Source organism: Salmo salar, chromosome ssa21, assembly GCF_905237065.1.
Source record: "Salmo salar chromosome ssa21, Ssal_v3.1, whole genome shotgun sequence".
Classification (NCBI taxonomy): Eukaryota; Metazoa; Chordata; class Actinopteri; order Salmoniformes; family Salmonidae; genus Salmo; species Salmo salar.
This window is the reverse complement of record NC_059462.1, coordinates 13,180,440-13,205,665: the sequence shown is the minus strand read 5'-3', so window position 1 is coordinate 13,205,665 and position 25,226 is coordinate 13,180,440. Positions and strand designations below refer to the sequence as shown.

General features: G+C 42.0%; 1 protein-coding gene across 3 annotated transcripts in view; it reads left to right on the top strand.

The window, feature by feature from the left end:
- LOC106581831 (kalirin) overlaps positions 1–25,226 on the top strand; it is a 289,877-nt gene that overhangs the window by 213,797 nt on the left and 50,854 nt on the right. For all 3 annotated transcript variants that reach the window (XM_014164228.2, XM_014164230.2, XM_014164232.2), the window contains one exon: positions 8,025–8,271. In XM_014164228.2, coding sequence (XP_014019703.1) covers positions 8,025–8,271 — 247 coding nt within the window. The remainder of the gene's footprint in view (positions 1–8,024; positions 8,272–25,226) is intronic.

Sequence of the window (25,226 nt, the reverse complement as noted above, 5' to 3'; positions counted from 1 at the left end):
GGGTTCAAATACTTAATAAAAGAATTTGAAATACTGTATCTGTGCTTGATTAAGCTTGCCTGTTGCAATGGAACCGATCGAAAAGTCCCAAGTGTAAACCCTGCACACCTGGCACTCCAGTCAGGCTAAAGCAAATGCTTCAGATTTCAAATAGCATTTTAACCCAGGTCTGTGTTCATATAGTATGACTAAGAGAATGAGTATTGAGGCAGTGTTGAGATGAGTATGCAGCAGACGGGTATGTCTTTATGACTGAAACACAAGGAATGCTCGGCTGGCATTCAAAATTAAGTCATACTATGGCCCGCGAGTGATTTTATTTGGCCCTCAAGTTTACTGAGCAAAAATTGACTGTAAAACAGGGATAGGCATCTAGATTCAGCCGCAGGCCGTTGTTTTATTTATTTATTGTATTTTTTTACCCCATTTTTCGCCCCAATTTTGTGATATCAAATTGGTAGTTACAGTCTTGTCCCATCGCTGCAACTTCCGTACGGACTCGGGAGAGGCGAAAAACACGACCCTGCCAAGCCGCACTGCTTCTTGACACACTGCTCGCTTAACCCGGAAGCCAGCCGTACCAATGTGTCGGAGGAAACACCGTCCAACTGGCGACCATGTCAGCATGCATGCGCCCGGCCCACTACAGGAGTCGCTAGAGCGCAATAGGACAAGGACATCCCGGCCGGTCAAACCCTCCCCTAACTCGGATGACGCTGGGCCAATTGTGCGCCCCCTCATGGGTCTCCCGGTCGCAGCCGGCTGCGACACAGCCCGGGATCGAACCAGGATCTGTAGTGGCGCCTCTAGCAATGCGATGCAGTGCCTTAGACCGCTGCGCCACTCGGGAAGCCCCACCGCATGCTGATTTTTGTCAGAGTGGATGGTCGGGGGACCAGAACAACTAAGCCCAAAAAGAGATTGTATTTGAAAATAACAATAATTTCATACCTTGACATACCTTCACAAATGTCTATATTTTGTGGGAATACTTGGGAACAGTAAACTGGGTGATTTGACAGTATTTTTATAACTTCCCAGAATGCACCAGGCGGCCCATTGATTACTCATGGGCAACGTACACAATGGGCGTTAATAAGATTCCAATGGAGTTTCCCCATCTCCTCAAAATAATCTCTTGTTGAATCAACAAATCACACCACATATTTTACTTTCTGCTTTGATCCTATGGGTTCACTCGCAATGGCCGCCAGTCCACCCATTATGCCGTCATTGACTTAAATGGGGATGCCCGTTCTATTCTATTTTATTTCTACGGCAGCACATACAGTGAGGAGAGGAGATTTTTTAATTTATTTTTGCTATTCTAACCGTTATTATGGAGACCGCGTCATCCACAATTCCATGACTGTCACAGCCCTACTCAACGCTACTAAAAAAGCCTTGACCCCCCCCCTCTACTCTAATTGTCTGAAGTTCCAATTCAGTTAAAAGTCTGTCAATTGTACACAATTTGTAGGCTTATGTGTTACATTTGTTCTTCATGGACTCCTAGCCTTGCTTCTGAATCATAATAACAATTAATCAAAACACCCACAAGGAAAAGCAATCTCCATCACAAAGACTATGGCTGGTGGCCATCCTAACCAGGGTTGTATTCATGAGGCAACAAATGGAAGAAAATGGAATAGGGAAGGACTACCTGAACTTGTCCAATACAAAACCCTTCCGTTGCAAAACGTTTTGTGGTGGTGTGTCCTAATGAATACGACCCTGACTGAGCATTATTTGACGTGTGTACCTTCTGAGAGGCTTGACCACATCTCTGGCTGGCCTGGAGATCTCTTAGCAACGGGCCCTGTCTCCCCCCCTTGTCGCGGTGACCTGAGACCTGATACCGTGCAGATGGTGTCGAGGGGAGGTGAGGTCTGCGTCCCAAATGGCATCCTATTCCCTACACAGAGGGGCTCTGGTCAAAAGTAGTGCACTATATAGGGAATAGGGTGCCATTTGGGACAATACATAGATGAGACGACGCTGGCCACATCTGCTGCTTGCTGCAGCTTAGACCTAACAGCTGCTGACATTTCATGGACAAAACTGTGCTGGGGGACAGAGGGCTCATGTCATGTCAGCTCCATTGTACCGTAAAGCCTCCATCCATGTCCCAAATGACACCCTATTCAGTGCACTTCTTTTAACCAGTTCCCTTAGGAAATAGGGTGCTATTTGCATTCAGAAGACCTTGATTTACTTAACTTTTAGTTCTCATTGTCAAAACGTTGCACATGGAAATGTTGAGCATTGCTGTTATGATTATTAATTGTGAATGTTTGCACTGATTCTTATCATACTATAGAGAAGTTGCTTGGCTTGCAATGACCTCCCTTTGAACAATATTGCAGAATACTCCCTGGCACAGTAGTTGATTATCACAGTTTGACTTGCGGAGTGTTTATCTTTCATTCAGCTAATTAACAAATGACAAATGGACATCACTCGCATTGCTGTGATCATTTGGTGGGTTATAATTATTTATCTGTTTCTCCTCTGTCTTCACCCAAACGCCTATGACTAGGTGACATAATTCAAAATGTTGCAGCTCCTTTTAATATAAAGGCCCTTTGATGACGAAACGTTAGTCTCGGATGGGTTCCGCCACAGCCCTGGTAACTCAGACACTTTACAATTTCCTGTTCCTCTTAGTCGGCATGGCTCTGACATCCACGCTATTTAGACCCAGACTGGGTTCTCCCTCACTCACTCCCTCGCTGTCTCCCTCGCTGTCTCCCTCGCTGTCTCCCTCTTCATCTCAACACACTGAGCCAAATGTTGTCCTCAGTGGGTTATTTATGGAGATGGAGTGAACATTTGAAGAGTCCTGTATTTATGCTTTTGACTTGGGTCTCAATGTTTTGGGCTTTTCCGAATGGGCTAATGTCTCAAACAAAAGTTGGTTTTATTTGCCATAAAATGAAGTGGAGTTTAAATATAATGCTTTAACCCCTACCCCTTGGGCCCGTCTCAAATGGCACCCTAATTCCCTCTGTAGTGCACTACTTTTGACCAGCGCTGTATGAGCCCTGGTCAAAAGTAGTGCATGAAATAGGGAATATGGTGCCATGTGGGACTCAGACCTTGTGTTTTGTGACTGTTGAAAACAGAGGGCACACCCTTATTGTTTTGGAAGATTCGTCACTGACACCCACACGATTCTACCGCAGTGTGTTATCCCTGGCTCATAACACGTCGCTATTTTTCCATGTGGCTTTGCAGGAGAGGGATCTTATTAAGGGATCTTATTGTTGTATGCAATCATGAAATTTTTGTTTTTATATAGTCTCTTTTACAATGGCCATGAACAGTCTCACTCAATGTATTTCACATGAATCTGGCCTTGTGTCCTTCTATGTATGCATACTGTGATCCCCCTTAACTGTCCAGGTCCAATCATATTTTATTATGGTCACGACGATAATTAGGCTGAGTTACTGGCAGTTGTTATTCTACTAATTGGACAGAATTAATCATGTGGAGGTCTGTTGTGCTGCTTGCCAGTATAAAACCAACTGATGGTACAAAGCCCACCACAAGACAATTATGGGATGTATTAACGAACAAGTATTTATCACTATAGTAACAAGGGATTCTTCTGCAGGCTGTTTTGTTTTTGTAAAATTAACTCCTTTGGGTACAGTTTCAATGTAAGACACCACTTAATGAGAGGTCAGTTCACTGATGTTCCGTTGGCTTTGGAACACAGGGAGGTTGTTGTTTGATTTAGGAGAGAGGGTGAAACACAGATCCTGCAGCTAGCTGTCTCCTATAAAATATGTTGAGAGAATCTTATAGGCATTATTCACATGTTGTGAAACACTGATCTTGGGTCATTTTGTATTTCCCCCACTAATGGTTAAGGTTAGGATTGGGGGAGAGGAAGCTGATCCTAGATCTGTACCCAGGGGAAACTTCAGGCTGGATCCTGTAAGGACAGACACTGAGGTGGTGCTGTGGCCTGCATGGCCTGCCTGCCTGTTGAGAGTAAACATACATGACATCATGCTGGAGTATTAAGTGAAAGCAGGTAGACAGGAAGAGGAGAGGCCCAGGTTGTCTGAGCCCCACTTGCACTCATGGATTTTACAGCTGGGACCAGAGGACCAACCATGCACCTCGCAGAGTTACCTCTGACCAGATGGCCAACCATGTACGTTGCAGAGTTACCTCTGACCAGATGGCCAACCATGTACTTTGCAGAGTTACCTCTGACCAGATGGTCAAGCGTGCACCTCGCAGAGTTACCTCTGCTCTCAGGGCCGATGGAGCAGGGGTAAAGTAAGCCGGTCCGGTACAGCGTCCCAGTAAAACGTGAGCCTATCACAGTAATTAAAACAAAATGCAAAGAATACTATAGGCAATTGCACCATTGTTTAACATTAGCCTGCTGCAGGTCAGCTGCATGAAAATGAACGAATTGACTTGACACTCCAAATTGCATTCTTGTTCGACGAGAACACAAACATTTTGCCAAGTCGGATATAAGTGGCCGAGAACAAGATGCGCGCGTACAGCAGTGGGCCTAATGAGTAGTGGCTAAATGTCTTTACAAGTTTAGGTTTTTGTAACCGATGTCTCTTTCCATTCATCAAATTGCGGGTGCACAGTGCACTGTTTGAATGCTGTAATTATTTTGTGAGTGGACAAACATGTGCGGGTAGCCAACAGGAGCGCTTTTTGAAGTGATTGTTTGACAATCAGATGAAAACATCAAGACTGGTTGTGTTTATGCCACGTTAAAATGTAATACATGATCGAAGGTCCACGGCAAATCTTTACTGGGCCGACAGAGATCATATTAAATTAATAGGGATTCTATATATATATATGAGACCCATAAACAAATGTAGTAGGTCCCTGGGGAGTAGGGTGAAGTTGCCCCTAGATGTTGATCCTGGGTCAGTTTTGCATTTCCCAACTAATGGTTAAGGTTTGAAACTGATCCTAGATCTCTACCTATGGTCAACTTTAACCCAGAGCTTTCTGTTGACTCTGTGAACTCTGCCCTATTATGCACTGGGTGTGAGCTGTTATGTTGGTAGCGTTCGGACATGACTCATGCCTCTTATCAATTCTGTGGGCATATTAGTCAGCCTGTTGAGCTGAGAGGTGTGTATTAGATTCTGCAGTCAGGCAGATATACCATTGAACTCTGTGGGCCCGTTTCCCGGACACAAATTAAGCCTATTCCTGGACTAAAACCCTGTTTCAATAAAGAATTTCCATTGAGCATGGCAATATTTTTTATTGTTGTTGTTATAGACAATGTAATAGACTAAGCGTTTTGCCCTTGAAAACAGTCTTTGTTTGCCATGTCCATGTAACTTAACTGGGGCTTACAGTGACAATTCTAATAATAGTGAGCTCTTTAATGAAGCACATGTTTCGGCTCAGTGATCCTCAGTGGTCAGAAATGGGAATATGGAAATGGAGGGAGGGGACAATTTAGCGAGTGATGCATAGCCTGATGATGCTTCCAGAAAGCTGTGGGTGGTCTGTCTTGATATACAGTGAGTTCCGAAAGTATTGGGACAGTTACACATTTGTTGTTTTGGCTCTGTACTTGAGCACTTTGAATTTGAAATGATACGAGTGTAGACTGTCAGCTGTAGTTTGAAGGTATTTTCATCCATATCAGGTGAACCGTTTAGAAATTACAGCACTTTTTGTACATAGCCCAGTCCCCTCAGCCCCCCCCCCACCAAAAGTATTGGGACAAATTCACTTGGATATTAAAGTACTAAAAAGTTTAGTATTTGGTCCGTCTATCTTTCTCATTCATCATTATTCACGATTCATTCAGGATTATCCTTAAAATGGTAGTATCCACATTATTTTAGAAGAGTCTAGAATCTATTCTTATTTCCATTAAAAGTGACTTCAAAATAACACTTTTCCATTCATTTCTTTTGGGCACAAAATAATCTGAAACACAACCGAAACGAACAGAATATGCATCCAACAAGTTTGTCGAGCCACAAGTTTGATGTAGTCATTGTGTGCTATGAATATGGGACCAGAGTAGAGCGTCTGAGCAGATGAGGAAGTGTTGAGTTGACTGTAAGTGACAGCCTGAGGATTGATCCTATTTTCATTTCCCAAGGTGCAAGGTGGAAGATTTACTGACTTCCAATTGGCTGCTAGCTTGATGATGATTGTGAAACCAGAGATAATCTTCCTCAGCCAGAGAACATTAATAATCATAGAGGACTAGGGATTTCCTCATAACTGGGAGCATGCAGTCATTTATGACTCTCGTCGATCAAACTGGTATAGTGCTACAACCGTTTCCTCATGTAGAGTTCCCATAGGCTTGCGTCCCAAATGGCACCCTATTCCCTATATAGTGCACTACTTTTGACCCAGAGCTCTATGGGCCCCGGTCAAACTGGGTCGCTATTATTGAGACTCAGCCATAATCACCAGACGACTATGCCTATATGTGTCCGTTTATTACCACACTTCACTAACATAGTCATATAATACCATCCAGTTGAGTCATTTAGTGGGTGTAAATATGAGCAGGTTGAATCTTGCCTTGGAGGCTGAACTGAGCGATTTCCACTAGATGTGCCAGCTGCAAAGTCAAAATTGACTATATTGTAAACATTTCTGAAAACTAAAATTAGCTTTTTGGTCTTAATTTAAGGTTTTGGTTTAGGCATTAGGGTTAGATTTAAAGTCTGATTTTAAGACTTTGTGGCTGTGCCAGCTAGTGATCACTCTGCAGATCTGCCTCCAGAACAAGATTTGTGACACACACGGCTAACCTGCTAAATATGACGGCATGACTTCTCTTTCTAGGAACTAAGCTGATCTCGGATACTGATAATGAGCTCATGATGAGGTCAACTGTGTTGAACTGATACACTCTCCTACATATTTATTTGGACAGAGAAGCTAAAATATTTAATTGGCGCTATTCTCCAGCATTTTGGATTTGAAATCAATTGTTTTATGAGGTGACAGTACAGAATGTCACCTTTTATTTGAGGTTATTATTATACATATCTGTTTTACCGTTTTATCATAGAAATGAAATCACTTTATGTATCTAGTCCCCCTACTTGAAGGTATAAGTATTTGGACAAATTCACTTATAGTGTATATTGTCAAAGGTGTAGTATTTGGTCCATATTCCTAATATTAAATGACTACATCAAGCTTGTGACTCTACAAATTTGTTGGATGCCTTTTCAATTTGTTTTGGTTGTGTTTCTGCTATGTTGTGCCCAATAGAAATTAATGGTAAATAATGTATTGTATCATTTTGGAGTCACTTTTATTGTAAATAAGAATAGAATATATGTTTCTGAACACTACATTATAGTGGATGCTACCATGATTGCGGATAATCATTAATGAATTGTGAATAATGATGAGTTAGAATGTTATAGGATTAAATATCATACCCACAAAAAATGCTGTTATTGGTAATGGTGAGAGGTTAGCTGTTTTGGGGGCCATGATCTTTGTGCATCTAACTTTCTCACTCATCATTATTCACGATTCACGTTCATAATTATCTGTAATGATTATCATAAGCTGTCCCACCTGTTACCCTATTCCCTGGAAAGCTTACAGCTCAGGTTCCAGTGTAGTTCAAGCAGGTAGCCTAGTGGTTAAAGTGTTGGGCCAGTAACCGAAAGGTTGCTGGATCGAATCCCCGAGCTGACAAGGTGACAAAGGAAAATCTGTCGTTCTGCCCCTGAACAAGGCAGTTAACCCACTGTTCCCCGGTAGACCGTCATTGTAAATAAGAATTTGTTCTTAACTGACTTGCCTAGTTAAATAAAAATGGTAAAAAGCCCTGTGTGGTTATGACAGTGAAGTGTATTCAGATATTAGTTTAATGGAGTGCTATGGGCATATGCATAAAAACAACCTGAGCTGTGAGCTCTTTCCTTTTCTCTGCCATGACAATAGTATTATTTGTGTGAAAGACCCGCCTTGTTTTAAAGACTATATAACTCACTGTTCTCTCTCTCTCTCGCTCTGTCTCTCAGCTCTCCGGGGGCTGTGAGTTGACGGTGGTGCTGCAGGACTTCACAGCAGGTTGTTCCAGCGAGCTCAGCCTCCAGACGGGTCAGACGGTGGAGTTGCTGGAGAGGCCCAGTGACCGCCCCGGCTGGTGTCTGGTGCGGACCACCGACCGTAGCCCCCCTCAGGAGGGCCTGGTGCCCAGCTCGGCCCTCTGTATCTCCCACTCCCGCAGCAGCGTGGAGATGGAGTGCTTCTTCCCCACAGGGAAAGGTAAGGGCATCAACCATTTTACTGTTGAATAAAGAAGGACAGATATACTAGTAGATCTTTTATAGAATGATGATATTTGGTCAACAAAAACAAGAAGGACCAATGGACTGTTGGTAAAAGTACAATGCATTTAATGTGATGCCATGTTCAATAGAACGAAATCTTACGATTTTCTTGGTCCTCCTTGTTTTAAAGAAAATGTGTTACTTTCGTTTTATTTGGCAGCATGGTAATGTCACTTCTTTGTATCTCTCATTCAATGTCAGAGCTGTGGAAAGATTTGATATGAATATACTCGCAGCAAATGTTTACCATTGTTTCACCTGCTACAGGCACTGCAGGATTTTTCAGAACTTGGAAGCATTTTGTTTCCAGACAACTCAACATGTCTTAGTCCTGTAGAGGGAGGTGTTGGTTGTCACTAGGATTCGAGGCAAGTTGGCTATTTGACAGCTAGGGGAACATTTTGCCTCTGAAGAGCACTTGACATTTTACCTCGGTACAATATCCGTCTCCACTTACATCACTCAGAAAGGTTTTAGGTATAATGATGGCATTTCTCTCCATAAGTTTTCAGCTCCACATGCTGCTCACACTGTGATTAGTAGCTAATGCCTCCCTGCTTTCCAGGACAAACATAAAAGTGGTTGTTAGAACTTTCATGGAGGCTCTCTCTAGCATGGTCTAATGTTGTGTATATAGAATTGTAATTCGATTTTGATGTAGTGTTGAAAGGTGGTAGTTTTGACACTTGTCATGTAACTTTAATTTACGTACAGGTATCCATTGTCCTAATGAAACTTTAGAGTTAAATAGAGAGAGCATACCACAGAAGTTTATAGAGTTGAACATAGGGGTCACTGTGTGTCACATTTAGCCCAACAATGAGCACTATTATGCTCTTTCGAACACAGCCCGTCCATAGCAACTTAACAAAGGAGCACAGTGGTTGCCGTAGGGATTTCTTCTAGTTATAAAATTCTATGCTTCGTAAACAACAGGTGTAAGTGAAATGCTTACTTGCTGGTCCTTTTCCAACAATGCAGAGTTAAAGATCTAGAAGTTGCACTAATGCCAGTTAAGTCTGCTTTTTTTAAACATTTGCAACAGAGCCGGTGTGAAATGACCGAAACAGCCGCCTCAGTGGGTATCTGACGAACGTCTTGTTATTGTCCATAGGACATTCCTTTGTCTCCTGTCCCGAATTTCCTTTGTTTTGCTGATTTTCGACCTAAAAACATCCCTTGTTCCTATTCTGAGATGCTGTGGACAGCCTTGCTTCCTGTGATTCCTTAGAACTACAGGGAAAAAGGACAGTTGTGAAAAGGGATTATTTTTGGAATAGAGTTTATGGTAGTGTTGGTTGATTGAGTAGCACAGTGATACCACAATGCTTAAGATAATACTGTTTGCAGAGCACTGTTAGGTTCTTCATATCCATTACATCCAAGTTAGTAATTTTGCATGTACAGTGCCTTCAGGGATTATTCACGCCCCTTGACATTTTCCACATTTTGTTGCGTTACAGCCTGAATTGAAAATGGATTAGACATATTTATTTTCAAACCCATCTGCACACAATACCCCATCATTTTGGTAATTTGGTATTTTATTAGGATCCCCATTAGCTGTTGCAAAAGCAGCAGCTACTCTTCCTGGGGTTGACATGAAACATGACATAATACAAAACATTAATAGACAAGAACAGCTCAAGGACAGAACTACATCAAACATTTTTTATAGGCACACGTAGCCTACATATCAATACATACACACACGCTATCTAGGTCAAATAGGGGAGAGGCGTTGTGCCGTGAGATGTTGCTTTATCTGTTTTTTGAAACCAGGTTTGCTGTTCATTTGAGCAATTTGAGATGGAACAGAGTTCCATGCAATAATGGCTTTATATAATACTGTACGTTTTCTTGAATTTGTCCTGGATTTGGGGACTGTGAAAAGACCCCTGTTGGCATGTCTGGTGGGGTAGGTATGCGTGTCAGAGCTGTGTGTAAGTAGACTGCAAACAATGAGATTTTCAACACATTAATGTTTCTTATAAAAAGAAGTGATGCAGTCAGTCTCTCCTCAACTCTTAGCCAAGAGAGACTGGCATGCATAGTATGTATATCAGCCCTCTGATTACAATGAAAAGCAAGACATGCCGCTCTGTTCTAAGTCAACTGCAGCTTAACTAGGTCTTTCCTTGCAGCACTCGACCACACGACTGGACAATAATCAAGATAAGACAAAACTAGAGCCTGCAGGACTTGCTTTTTGGAGTGTGGTGTCAAAAAAAGCAGAGCATCTCTTTATTACATACCTCTCCCCATCTTCACAACCATGGAATCTATATGTATTGACCATGACCGTTTACAATCTAAGGTAACACCAAGTAATTTAGTCTCCTCAACTTGTTCAACAGCCACAGCATTCCTTACCAGATTCAGCTGAGGTCTAGAACTTAGGGAAGGATATGTAAAAAGTACAATGCCCTTAGTTTTAGAGATGTTCAGGACCAGATTATTACTGGCCACCCATTCCAAAACAGACTGCAACTCTTTGTTAAGGGTTTCAGTGACCTTATAGCTGTGGTTGCTGATGCGTATATGGTTGAATCATCAGCATACATGGACACACATGCTTTGTTTAATGCCAGTGGCAGGTCATTGGTAAAAATAGAAAAGAGTAGAGGGCCTAGAGAGCTTCCTTGCGGTACACCACACTTTACATTTTTGACAATAGAGAAGCTTCCATTAAAGAAAACCCATTGAGTTCTATTAGAGGTTGAAAAGCCATAAAACATACAGTTGAAGTCGGAAATGTACATATACCTTAGACAAATATATTTAAACTCAGTTTTTCACAATTCCTGACATTTAAACCAAGTAAAAAGTCCCTGTTTTAGGTCAGTTAAGATCACCTCTTTACTTTAAGAATGTGAAATGCCAGAATAATAGTAGAGCGAATGATTTATTTCTGCTTTTATTTCTTTCATCACAAGTTTACATACACTCAATTAGTATTTGGTAGCATTGCCTTTAAATTGTTTAACTTGGGTCAAACGTTTCGGGTAGCCTTCCACAAGCTTCCCACAATAAGTTGGGTGAATTTTGGCCCATTCCTCCTGACAGAGCTGGTGTAACTGAGTCAGGTTTGTAGGTCTCCTTGCGCTCACATGCTTTTTCAGTTCTGCCCACAAATGTTCTATAGGATTGAGGTCAGGGCCTTGGATGGCCACTCCAATACCTTGACTTTGTTGTCCTTAAGCCATTTTTCCACAATTTTGGAAGTATGCTTGGGGTCATTGTCCATTTGGTAGACCTATTTGCAACCAAGCTTTAACTTCCTGTCTGATGTCTTGAGATGTTGCTTCAATATATCCACAATTTTCCATCCTCATGATGCCATTTATTGTGTGAAGTGCAACAGTCCCTCCTGCAGCAAAGCACCCCCACAACATGATGCTGCCACCCCTGTGCTTCAAGGTTGGGATGGTGTTCTTCGGCTTGCAAGCATCCCCCTTTTTCCTCCAAACATAACGGTGGTCATTATTGCCACACAGTTCTATTTTTGTTTCATCAGACCAGAGGACATTTCTCCAAAAAGTACGATCTTTGTCCCCATGTGCAGTTGCAAACCATAGTCTGGCTTTTTTATGGCGGTGTTGGAGCAGTGGCTTCTTCATTGTTAAGCGGCGTTTCAGGTTATGTCAATATAGGACTCGTTTTACTGTGGATATAGATACTTTTGTACCCGTTTCCTCCAGCATCTTCACAAGGTCACTTTTCGCGTTTGGAAATTGTTCCCAAGGATGAACCAGACTTGTGGAGGTCTACAATTGTTTTCTGAGGTCTTGGCTGATTTCTTTTGATTTTCCCATAATGTCAAGCAAAGAGGCACTGAGTTAGAAGCTAGGCCTTGAAATACATCCACAGGTACACCTCCAATTGACTCAAATGATGTCAATTAGCCTATCAGAAGCTTCTAAAGCATGACATCATTTTCTGGAATTTTCCAAGCTGTTTAAAGGCACAGTGAACTTAGTGTATGTTAACTTCTGACTAACTGGAATTGTGATACAGTGAATTGTAAGTGAAATAATCTGTCTGTAAACAATAGTTGGAAAAATGACTTGTGTCATGCAAAAAGTAGATGTCCTAACCATTTTTTCCAACAATTTAGTAAGAGCAGGCAGCAAGCTGATAGGTCTGCTGTTAGAACCAGTAAAGGCTGCTTCACCACTCTTGGGTAGTGGAATGATTTTGGCTTCCCTCCAGGCCTGAGGACAAAGACTATTCTCTAGGCTCAGATTAAAGATATGACAGATAGGAGTGGCTATAGATCCAGCTATCATGCTCAGTAGCTTTCCATCTGTTGTCAATGCCAGGAGGTTTGTCATTATTGATCGATAACAATAATTATTCCACCTCTCCCACACTGACTTTAGAAAATTCAAACTTGCAATGCTTTTACTTCATTTTTCATTTTTTTATGCATGAATGCGATGGCTCGCTGTTTGTTGTTGGCATTTCCTGCCTAAGTTTGCCCACTTTGCCAATGAAGTAATCATTAAAATAATTGGCAACATCAAATGGTTTTGTGATCAATAAGCCATCTGATTCGATGAAAGATGGAGTTCAATTTGTCTTTTCTGCCTGTCATTTTCCATCATTCTTTATATCATTGATCTTAGCTTCATAATACAGTTTCTTGTTCTTTTTGTTGAGTTTAGTCACATCATTTCTCAATTTGCAGTAAGTCAGCCAGTCATATTAGCCACTCCTTTTGCCCCATCTCTTTCAACCATACAGTTTTTCAAATCCTCATCAATCAATGGAGCCTTAACAGTTATAACAGTCAGTTTCTTAACAGGTGCATGTTTATCAATAATCATAAATTCATCAGGTGCTGCATCTGAATGCTCCTTATTAATCACATCAGACCAATAAATACTTTTAACATCATCCACATAAGAGTCACAGCAAAATCTTTTGTATGATCTCTTATACACTATTTTAGGCCCGGCTTTTGGAACTTTGGCTTTCCTGGATGTAGCCACTATATTGTGATCACTGCATCCAAAGTTCTACAGTATTAGTATAAATGTGGATGATCTTGTTCCTGTCGTTTGTAAACACCCTGGTAGGTTAATAACCTGAACCAGATTACAGGCACTGGTTACAGTGAGAAGCTTCCTCTTGAGCGGACAGCTTGATGAAAACCAGTCAATATTCAGGTCCCCAAGAAAGTAAACCTCTGTTTACATCACATACACTATCAAGCATTTCACACATATTTAGATACTGTTAGCACTTGGTGGCCTATAGCAACACCCCAAACGAAAAGACTTTAGATGTGCCAAGTGAACCTGCAACCACAACACTTCAATAACACTTGACATAAGATCTTCTATAGGCATTACAGGGATATGGCTCTGTATATACATATATATACACATATACATATACATACATATACATATACATACATATACATATATACACAGCAACACCTTCCCCATAAGCATTTGTACAACTGACTTTCCCTTTGTCTCTTTTATAGATGTTATATCCTTGTATTGCTACTACTGTATCATCAAAGTGAGTCTCAGAAATTGCTAATATATTAATGTTATCTGATTTCATGAACCTTATTTCTAAGGCTGCATATATTAATATGGTCTATTTTTAGCCCTTTCCTGGGTAGCTTATCAGAGATAGACATAATATGGAAAAGAGCACACAAAGCAAGAGAAAACGATATACGTTCACCAGTCCATTAATCAACTGGTGCGTGTGTGCGCTCTGCAGGGTTGAAGCTATGAACCCATAGGCTTGGCTCTCTCATCCCTTCCAGGCTTCTGGGAGGGAGGGAGGGAGGGAGGGAGGGAGGGAGGGAGGGAGGGAGGGAGGGAGGGAGGGAGGGAGGGTGGACAATGAGCCTGTCATAGCGGATGTAAGCAATATCCACCCCAAAGTGAGAACATGCTTTTAGAAAATGTTGCCCATTTATTGAAAATAAAGGATTACAGCTTAGAAGGATTACAGCTTCGAGTCCTCTTGGGTATGACGCTATGCGCTTGGCACACCTGTATTTAGGGAGTTTCTCTGCAGATCCTCTCAGCCTCTGTCAGGTTGGATGGGGAGCGTCGCTGCACTGCTATTTTCAGATTTCTCCAGAGATGTTCGATCGGGTTCGAGTCCGGGCTCTGGCTGGGCCACTCAAGGCCATTGAGACTTGTCCCAAATCCACTCCTGCGTTGTCTTGGCTGTGTGCTTAGTGTCGTTGTCTGAAGTCCTGAGCGCTCTGGAGCAGATTTTATTCAAGGATCTCTCTGTACTTTGCTCTGTTCATCTTTCCCTCGATCCTGACGAGTCTCCCAGTCCCTGCTGGAGAAAAACATCTCCATGGCATGATGCTGCCACCACCATAGGGATGGTGCCAGGTTTCCTTCAGACGTGACGCTTGGCATTCAGGCCAAAGCATTCAATCATGGTTTCATCAGACCAGAGAATCTTGTTCCTCATGGTCTGAGAGTCTTTAGGGGCCTTTTGGCAAACTCCAAGTGGGCTGTCATGTGCCTTTTACTGAGGAGTGGATTCCATCTGGCTACTCTACCATAAAAGCCTGATTGGTGGAGTGCTGCAGAGATGGTTGTCCTTCTGGAAGGTTCTCCCATCTCCACAGAGGAACGCTGGAGCTCTGTCACAGTGACCATCAGGTTCTTGGTTACCTCCCTTCATGGTTACCGCCACTGTGTTCTTGGGGACCTTTCAATGCTGCAGACATTTTGGCACCCTTCCCCAGATCTGTGCCTCGACACAATCTTGTCTTGGAGCTCTCCGGCGGTTCCTTCGACCTCATGGCTTGGTTTTTACTTCCGGCTCAGACAAAGATGGCCGCCTCGCTTCGTGTTCCTAGGAAACTATGCAGTATTTTGCTTTTTTATGTGTTATTTCTTAAATTGTTACCCAGGTAATCTTAGGTTTTACTACATACAGTCGGGAGGAACTATTGGATATAAGAGCAACGTCAACTCACCAACATTACGACCAGGAATACGACTTTCCCGAAGCGGATCCTCTGTTTGGCCTACCACCCAGGACAATGGATCGGATCCCAGCCGGCGAACCAAAACAACAGCGCCGCAGAAGGGGCAGACAGAGCGGTCTTCTGGTCAGGCTCCGTAGACGGGCACATCGCGCACCGCTCCCGAGCATACTACTCGCCAATGTCCAGTCAAGGTAGACAAAATTACTTGTTAGATATTACTGCATGGTCGGAACTAGAGGCACAAGCATTTCGCTACACTTGCATTAACACCTGCTAACCATGTGTATGTGACAAATACATTTGATTTGATTTTTGCTCTGACATGCACTGTCAACTGTGGGACCTTATATAGACAGGTGTGTGCCTTTCCAAATCATGTCCAATCAACTAAATTTACCACAGGTGGACTCCAATAAAGTTGTAGAAACATCTCAAGGATGATCCTGAGCTCAATTCTGAGTCTCATAGCAAAGGGTCTGAAACCTTATTTACATAAGTTCTGTTTTTTTAAATATACATTTGCAAAAAAATGTAACCCTTTTCGCTTTGTCATTATGAGGTATTGTGTGTAGATTGATGATTCACAATGCCTGCAAGTATTCAGACCCCTGAGTCAATATTTTGTAGAAGCACCTTTGGCTGCGATTACAGCTTTGAGTTTGCGCTGTTCTGTGAAGGGAGTATTACACAGCGTTGTACGAGATCTTCAGTTCCTTGGCAATTTCTCACATGGAATAGCCTTCATTTCTCAGAACAAGAATAGACTGACTAGTTTCAGAAGAAAGTAATTTTTTTCTGGCCATTTTGAGCCTGTAATCGAACCCATAAATGTTGACGCTCCAGATACTGAACTAGTCTAAAGAAGGCCAGTTTTATTGCTGCTTTAATCAGGACAACATTTTTCAGTTGTGCTAACATAATTGCAAAAGGGTTTTCTAATGATCAATTAGACTTTTCAAATGATAAACTTGGATTAGCTAACACAACGTGCCATTGGAACACAGGAGTGATGGTTGCTGATAATTGACCCTTGTACGCCTATGTAGATATTCCATCAAAAGATCTGCCGTTTCCAGCTACAGTAGACATTTACAACATTAATAATGTCTACACTGTATTTCTGATCAATTTGATGTGATTTTAATGGAAAAATAAAAAACTTAAAAAAAATAGGCTTTTCTTTCAAAAACAGAGACATTTCTAAGTGACCCCAAACTTTTGAACAGTAGTGTATATCTGTTTTTTTCACCACAATAAGGAAGTAAGCAAGATCAATGATAAGGTGTAGTTGTCGTGTCACCAGTGCATGTCATTAATGATCATGTAACTCTGACATTCTCGTCATATTCTCAGGGAAGAATTATCCTAACCCTAATAATGTATAAATATTTAATCCAGATTGTTTTGTTGTTGTTAGTGACAGTTGGTGAGAGCTAGAGTTAGTTACAGCTATTTAGAATAAGTTTGAGTTAAATGAAGACCACCAACGCGAGGCGTCCTGTCTCTGTGTATGTATGCTAGGTTGCTCGCCATGTTCTGTTCAATAAGACACACATTAACTCTCGTTTGTTTCAGGGATCAACTAATTTGCCTATCCACTGCATACTACTGGCTAAGACTTTCCTCAGAGAAGAGTTGGCCTTGTTTTTCCATGGCAGCATGCAAAACTAAGAGCTGTCGTACGGTTGCAGCTATACAATATGGAAATATGCACAGCAAGAAGAAAATACTCCAGTGTGAAATGGGTAATGTAGAGATGCGGTCTTTAAGGGCAGATATTCCGGAGGAGGGGGTTCAGGTGCCTAAGTGTTGATATTTATTTACAGTGTTCAATAGTGATAGCCGGCAAAGATATCCACAAGACAAACGGGTAGACGACAGACTTACTTCTCACACAAAATAAACTGCAATAAGCCTGAAACAGGCTTACCCGGTAGCTTCCATAGCTATTACAGGTTGGGGGTGTGCTTGGCTCAAGCAGCCTCCCCACTTGATTTCTAAAGCAGAACTGAATTGCTCTCCAAAAAGAGCCCATATACAGTTTAAGGAAGTACACTTCCTGGAACATACCAATATGTATGTCAACATCAAACAAATCTGACTAATACACATGTAACTGGCTTTCTCATAATTACCACATGGCATATATTCTGTCTAAAACCTAATTGAACACTTCCATGTACACTTTAAATTAAGCACACGTTAAACAACGTGAATGGTTACATGAATGGAACTGGCAAATGGCAGAAACCCAGTAACGTATTGCGTGCGCAGCCCTGACTCACAACCCAAATGACAGGGACAGACACATGGAGCTCTGACAACGCAGGAAGTATGAACAAAGGAAAGCATTAACAGAATAAAATAAACAGAGTTTTTAGCTTGTGGCTGTTACGATTATTCTGTGCACTGAAACCTTTCACTGTTGAGTAGGCTAGAGACAGGTAATGTACCACATTGTGTGGAACAGATTATACATAACTTCCTCTACATACATACAATGTTCCTACTGAACTGGGCATGAACTATAAACTGGAGCTTACTGCAAAGGTGCAAAATTACAATATAGTCATGTGCAGTATAATTTTTCTAGAAAGAAATGGCAAAATGCATAAGGGAAATAGAAAACACTTTTTAAATATAATGGTAGATTAGACAGTGTGTGTGTGTTCGTCACACACACACACACACCTCACCTTATGAAAAGGCAATGCCGGCAAAAGAAATGCCATAGGGGCACAGTCATGTTCCACATTTCAGAAACTGGTCATTCACTGGGTAGCAAAATAGAAGGTCCATGGGTGCCTGACTTTGAAAGTGAGGGTGCAAAAGCTTTTTTTTTGGGGGGGGGTGGAGTGCTGTCACCATTATTCAATTGTTTTATGAACTTCTCTCAGCAGCATACATATTTTATGCAAAGAGGGTAGAAATTGCTTATTTGGTCAATATTACTTGCCAAGCAGACAGACCCAGCGCCAGGATAAAGTGACTAAGAGGACAGTTGAAATCACATTAAAAAAAAAGTGGGGTTCTTGCATTGGAATTAAATTGAATTCTGCTTATATCATGCTATACCACAATTATCATAAAGTTCAAATGCTGAGATTGCGAGAGCATCGAGTGCTTTTGAAGTGACCGGTTGGTGTGACATCTGTAGCCCATCTCCACTGTATCAGCACAATGGACAGAGCCCTACACACTAAAAGCAAGGCCTATTTGGCAATGAAAATATAGGCTGGCAAAATAAGTAATTTTGCCATTCCATTAACCCTAGGTTTTTGCTGAAAATGACGCCACTGGCTATAACACCAAGATTTTGATCAAAACCAACCAGCTTGATTGTTTCTTACCTTTTTCAGAATAGTTGCAGCTTTCTTGATGCTCTGTTGAACTTCATGAGTAATCGATCATTACATTCTCACCAAAATCTTCTTGTAAGATCGCCCTGAAATGCCAGTTGGATTAGTTGTGCTTTCCTTGGGTGTAGCATGATTCGTCTGTGCTGACTGAACACGTTTGTCAAAGTGGAAAATGAGTTCTTGCCAGCTGCCTATCATTAACAAGTATTGACACCTCAGTTCCCATAGCACTTCAAACTTGTTTTTCTTTCCACAGTGCAGTGCATTTCAAATGCTACTTGCTTGATGCGTGCCTAGCAAATCCATTGGTTCTGTCAATAGCATGCTTCCAGTTAAAATACCCACCTTGGGTGAAGGCCTTGTCTGCATTATGATTTTAGGCTAACCTGGGCTGGCCCCTCTGTTCTAAAATCGTCAGGAACAGTCGGAGGTGGAGGGGGCTGTGGAGCCATTATCCTGGCGGCGCTTGTGAAAGGGGTGTGTGTTCTGCACGCGTAGTTAGCTGGAGCTCGGCAACGTCATCGCTGCTGGGCTTGGCGGCGACCTCAGTGCTTTGATTTTAATATCCATCGTGGCAGTGGCAGATTAGCTGGTTAGAGCTATATAGGCTAATAACACTAATGCCTTTTGCAGCTAGCAGAGAAGCTAACTAAACTCTAGTGGTGGGGCGTGAGGCAGAGTTGAGTGAAGCAGCTTCAACTGTAAATTGAAGCAGCTTCATACTTATAAATCAAAATCAATTATGACAGGCTGAGACGTTTCACATTATTAATGTAGCCTACCACAGATGAGCAGTGTTCTTTTCAGCTTTTTATGGAAACCCAAGGGAGTCATAGCCTACCTAACCGCCCAGTGGCTTTCAATAGCCCCCCTACACACAAACACGCGCTGTCCATGGTGCTGATACAGCGCAGTGGCGATACAGATTTCGTGGCAACCTGTCACTCAATCATTGCAACTTTTATATAGGGACATAAAACTAAAACTGAGGTGGCACAAGTTTCAATTGAGGAGGCTATGTGCCCTTTTGCCCCCTCATGGATCCGGGCCTGCAGGCAGAGCTGTTTTATCAAAACACAAATATCCTGGTGCATTCAGACACAGCCAGTGGTGTAAAGTACTTAAGTAAAAATACTTTAAAGTACTACACTGAAGAAAAATATAAACTCAACATGTAAAGTGTTGGTCCCATGTTTCATGAGTTGAAATATAAGATCCTAGAAATGTTCCATACGCATAAAAAGCTTATTTCTTTCCAATTTTGTGCACAAATGGGTTTACATCCCTGTTAGTGATCATTTCTACTTTGCCAAATTATCCATCCACCTGACAGGTGTGGCATATCAAGAAGCTGATTAAACAGCATGATTATTACACAGGTGCACCTTATAAAAGGCCACTCTAAAATGTGCAGTTTTGTCACACAACACAATGCCACTGATGTCTCAAGTTGAGGGAGCATTCAATTGGCATGCTGACTGTAGGAATGTCCACCAGAGCTGTTGCCAGAGAACTGAATGAAAATTTCTCTACCATAAGCTGCCTCCATCATTTTAGAGAATTTGGCAGTACGTTCAACCGGCCTCACTACCTCAGACAACGTGTATGGTGTCTTGTGGGCGAGCGGTTTGCTGATGTCAACGTTGTGAACAGAGTGCCCAATGGTGGTGGTGGGCTTATGGTATGGGGAGGCATAAGCGACGGAAAACAAACACGAATGCATTTTATCGATAGCAATTTGAATGCACAGAGATACCATGACAAGATCCTAAGGCCCATTGTCGTGCCATTCATCCGCTGCCATCACCTTATGTAATGCCTGGCCCCATATCGCAAGTAACTGTACACAATTCCTGAAAGTTGAAAATGTACCAGTTCTTCCATGGCCTGCATAATCACCAGACATGTCACCCATTGAGCATGTTTAGGATGCTCTGGTTTGAAGTGTATGACAGCGTGTTCCAGTTCCCGCCGATAACCAGCTACTTCGCACAGCCATTGAAGAGGAGTGGGACAACATTCCACAATCAATAGCCTGATCAACTCTATGCAAATGAGATGTGTCACGCTGCATGAGGCAAATGGTGGTCACACCAGATACTGGCCTTTTTCTGATCTATGCCCCAACCTTTTTTTAAGGTATCCGTGACCAACAAATGCATTTCTGTATTCCCAGTCATGTGAAATCCATAGATTAGATTCAATCTTAGGAATTGTTGAATGTTGCGTTTATTTTTTTGTTCAGTATAATTAAGATGTTTTTTTGGGTATCTGTACTTTACTATTTACATTTCAGACAACTTTTACTTCATTAAGAATGTACTTTTTACTCCATACATTTTCCCTGTCACCCAAAAGTACTCATTACATTTTGAATGCTTAGCAGGACAGGAAAATGGTCCTGCTAAACACAAATGCTTCATTTGTAAATGATGTCTGAGTGTTGGCGTGTGCCCCTGGCTATCCGTACATTTTAAAAACATGAAAAGTGTGCCGTCTGGTTTGCTTAATAAGCTATTTGAAATGATTTATACTTTTACTATAGTATATTTAAAACCAGATACTTTTAGACTTTTACTCCAGTTGTATTTTACTGGGCGACTTTCAGTTTTACTTGAGTCATTTTCTATTTTGCTATCTTTACTTTTACTCAAGTATGACGATTGGGTTCTTTTTCCACCACTGGACACAGTTGTAACAGCAAAGCCGGCCATTGTGCGCTCGCATATGGGGCTCAGCCAGGACTGTTACTTTTGCAACTAAATATAAACATTTTAACAATGTGATTTAACCGATTTGAAGTTGGGAAAATAGATAGCAAAAATGCAGAAGGGTGACAAATGCCTGTAAACAGTTTAGGGATAATTTTTTCCACACAGATTTAATCATGTAATATTAGGCCTACAGATTATTTCTCACCATCTACTTGCGAGTCTGCGAGATACTCATTGACAGACCGCGAGCTAACAGACATGCAGTTTTCTTCCAATGTGCAACCTTTGGTAGTATAGGCTGATGGAAGGCTACTTGGAGTCGACGGTACAGCTAAGCCTACTCAGACATGCCCGTGCTCATCATGGTTCTGAAAGGCAAAGTGAAATGATGCAATGAATTTGTTTGTGGTGAACGCTGCTTAAATAATACATTGCCTTCACAAGGTATTCACACCCCTCAACTTTTTTGTTTTACAGCCTGAATTTAAAATGGATTAAATTGAAATTGTGTGTCACTGGCCTACACACACACACACAACACCCCATAATGTCAAAATGGAATTATGTTTTTTGAATTTTTTACAAATTCATTTTAAATTAAAAGCTAAAATGTCTTGAGTCAATAAGTATTCAACCTCTTTGTTATGCAAGCCTAAATAAGTTAAGGAGTAAAAATGTGCTTTGCAAGTCAAATAGTAAGTTGCATGGACTAGCTCTGTGTGCAACATTTTGAATGACTACCTCATCTCTGTACCCCACACCTACAATTATCTTTAAGGTCCCTCAGTCAAAGACCAGATTTTCCAATGACTCCAAAAGAAGGACAGCTATTGGTAGATGGGTAAAAAAAAAACTGACATTGAATATCCCCTTGAGCATGGTAAAGTTATTAATTACACTTTGGATGGTGTATCAATACACCCAGTCACTACAAAGATACAGCTGTCCTTCCTAACTCAGTTGCTGGAAAGGAAGGTAACTGCCAATGGTGACTTTAAAACAGTTAGAGTTTAATGGCTGTGAGACACTGTAGTAGTTATTCCACAATACTAACCTAAATGATAGTAAAAAGAAGGAATAACAAATATTCCAAAACATGCATCCTGTTTGCAAATCAACACAACACATCACTGTGTACCACTCTTAATATTTTGAAGCATGGTGGTGGCTGCATCATGTTATGCGTATGCTTGTTATCAGCAATGACTAGGGAGTTTTTTTAGGATCCAAATAAATTGAATACAGCTAAGCACACTAGTTCAGTCTGCTTTCCAACAGACACTTGGAGACAATTCACATTTTAGCAGGACAATAGCCTTGGTCAGGGAGGTGACCAAGAACCCAATGGTCACTGTGACAGAGCTCCAGAGTTCCTCTGTGGATATGGGAGAACCTTCCAGAAGGACAACCATCTCAGCAGCACTCCACCAATCAGGCCTTTATGGTAGTGGCCAGCTGGAAGCCACTCATCAGTAAAAGGCGCATGACAGCCCACTTGGAGTTTCCTAAAACAAACCTAAAGGACTCTGACATTGAGAAACAAGATTCTCTGGTCTGATGAAACCAAGATTGAACTCTTTGGCCTGAATGCCAAGCGTCACATCTGGAGGAAACAAGGCACTGCTCATCACCTGACCAGTACCATCCCTACGGTGAAGCATGGTGGTGTCAGCATCGTGCTGTGGGGATGTTTTTCAGTGGCAGGAACTGGGAGACTAGTCACGATCAAGGGAAAGATGAACAGAGCAAAGTACAGAGATCCTTGATGAAAACCTGCTCCAGAGCAATCAGGACCTCAGACTGGGTACGAAGGTTCACCTTCCAACACGACAACGACCCTAAGCACACAGCCAAGACAACGCAGGAGTGGCTTCGGGACAAGTCTCTGAATCTCTAAAAATAGCTGTGCAGCGACGCTCCCCATCCAACCTGACAGAGCTTGAGAGGATCTGCAGAGAATAATTGGAGAAATTCCCTAAATACAGGTGTGCCAAGCTTGTACCATCATATCCAAGAAGACTTGAGGCTGTAATCACTGCCAAATGTGCTTCAAAGTACTGAGTAAAGGGTCTAAATACTTATGTATTTAGACCCTTTTTTACCAAATGTCTAAAAGCCTGTTTTTGCTTTATCATTATGTGTGTAGATAAGTAATTTCATCAATTTTAAAATAAGGCTGTAACGTAACAAAATGTGGAAAGGTGAAGGGGTCTGAATACTTTTTGAATGCACTGGAGTTGCTTACCAAGATGACATTGAATGTTCCTGAGTGGCCTGGTTACAGTTTTGACTTAAATCGGCTTGAAAATGTATAGCAAGACCTGAGAATGGCTATCTAGCAATGATCAACAACCAATTTGACAGGTGTGCAAAGCTTTTAGAGACTTACCCAGAAAGACTCGCAGCTGTAATCACTGCCAAAGGTACTTCTAAAAAATATTGACTTCCCTCAACATCGCCCCCAACAGGATCAGGAGAGGAGTGGGCAGGAGGCAGATTGACATCCCGGACGATGTCCTCACCAGGGCCCGACTAGCCCTGCAGCTCAGACTCACGCCACGGCTTGATGGCCCTTTGTGCTCGTTACGAATCCCTTTGGCCCTGCAGTCTAGGGGGATGGAAACGAGACCCGTAACATAACTCATGCAAATTATAATAATGAAAAGGAACAGTGAGAACAAAAACCACAGGCAACCTAAATTTACCGTCAAACACTAAAGGTTTATTTCTTTAAACACACGGTAATGGGGTGTGAGAAAAGGGGCTGAGCTGGACCCAAGGAAAGAAACAATAATCCAAAAACACCGCTAAGATAGACTAGCCTATTCCAATAACAGCTAGCTAACTAACCAAAGCTACAGTGGGTGGTCCGCCCAGTTCTAACTAGGGTATTTAGACAACAATTACCTACGGGTAGTGTATGCCCATGGGCGACTTGTCTTGGTACCCCCTTTTCCCACCAACAAACAAACAGTCATGCACCACAACAAAACAATACTCACAGGTACCGGACAAATGTGACATGTAATGGGCAAACAACGAGCGATCTGCATACAAAGAGAGATAGATATAGCGAGAGCTTGAGACACAGAGCTCGGACTCGCAGACAGAGCTCGGACTCGCAGACAGAGCTCGGACTCGCAGACAGAGCTCGGACTCGTAGAGAGAGAGATTGACTGGGGGTTTTAAACCAAGGGAAAGGGATGTGATAGGGTAATGGAAAAGGAGCAGGTGTCTTCTGATTGATGACTGATTGGGGAATGATGATGGTCACCTGTGAGGAGGAGAAGGAGAGAAAAGAAATACACATACAGGATACACACTACCTGTATCCGTAACAGTGCTTCAAAGCAGCTGTAAAACTTGTTGAGCTGGTTAGGTAGAAGGGGATCACCTGAATCATAGGGGTTCTTTTGTTTGTAATTTGTGATCTTCTGAAGACTCCTCCAGACAGACGAGCAGTCGTTAGTGGAGAGTTGTTGTTCTAGCCTCTCCTTGTATGGTCCTTTGGCGGCTTTAATCCCCTTATTCAGATTCTTTCACTACTCTCTAATGGTCCATGTTGCCACTCCTATGCGCCTCTTCCTTGGCAGAGCGTAGGCCTCTCAGCTCTGCATTGAGCCAGGGTTTTTCGTTGTTGAATGTGACAAAAGTACTGGTTGGAATGCAGTTTTCCCCACAGACACCAATGTAAGATGTTACCCTGCCTGTGTAGTCAGGTAAACTCAGCAAAAAAAGAAGTCCCTTTTTCAGGACCCTGTCTTTCAAAGATAATTCGTAAAAATCCAAATAACTTCACAGATCTTCATTGTAAAGGGTTTAAACACTG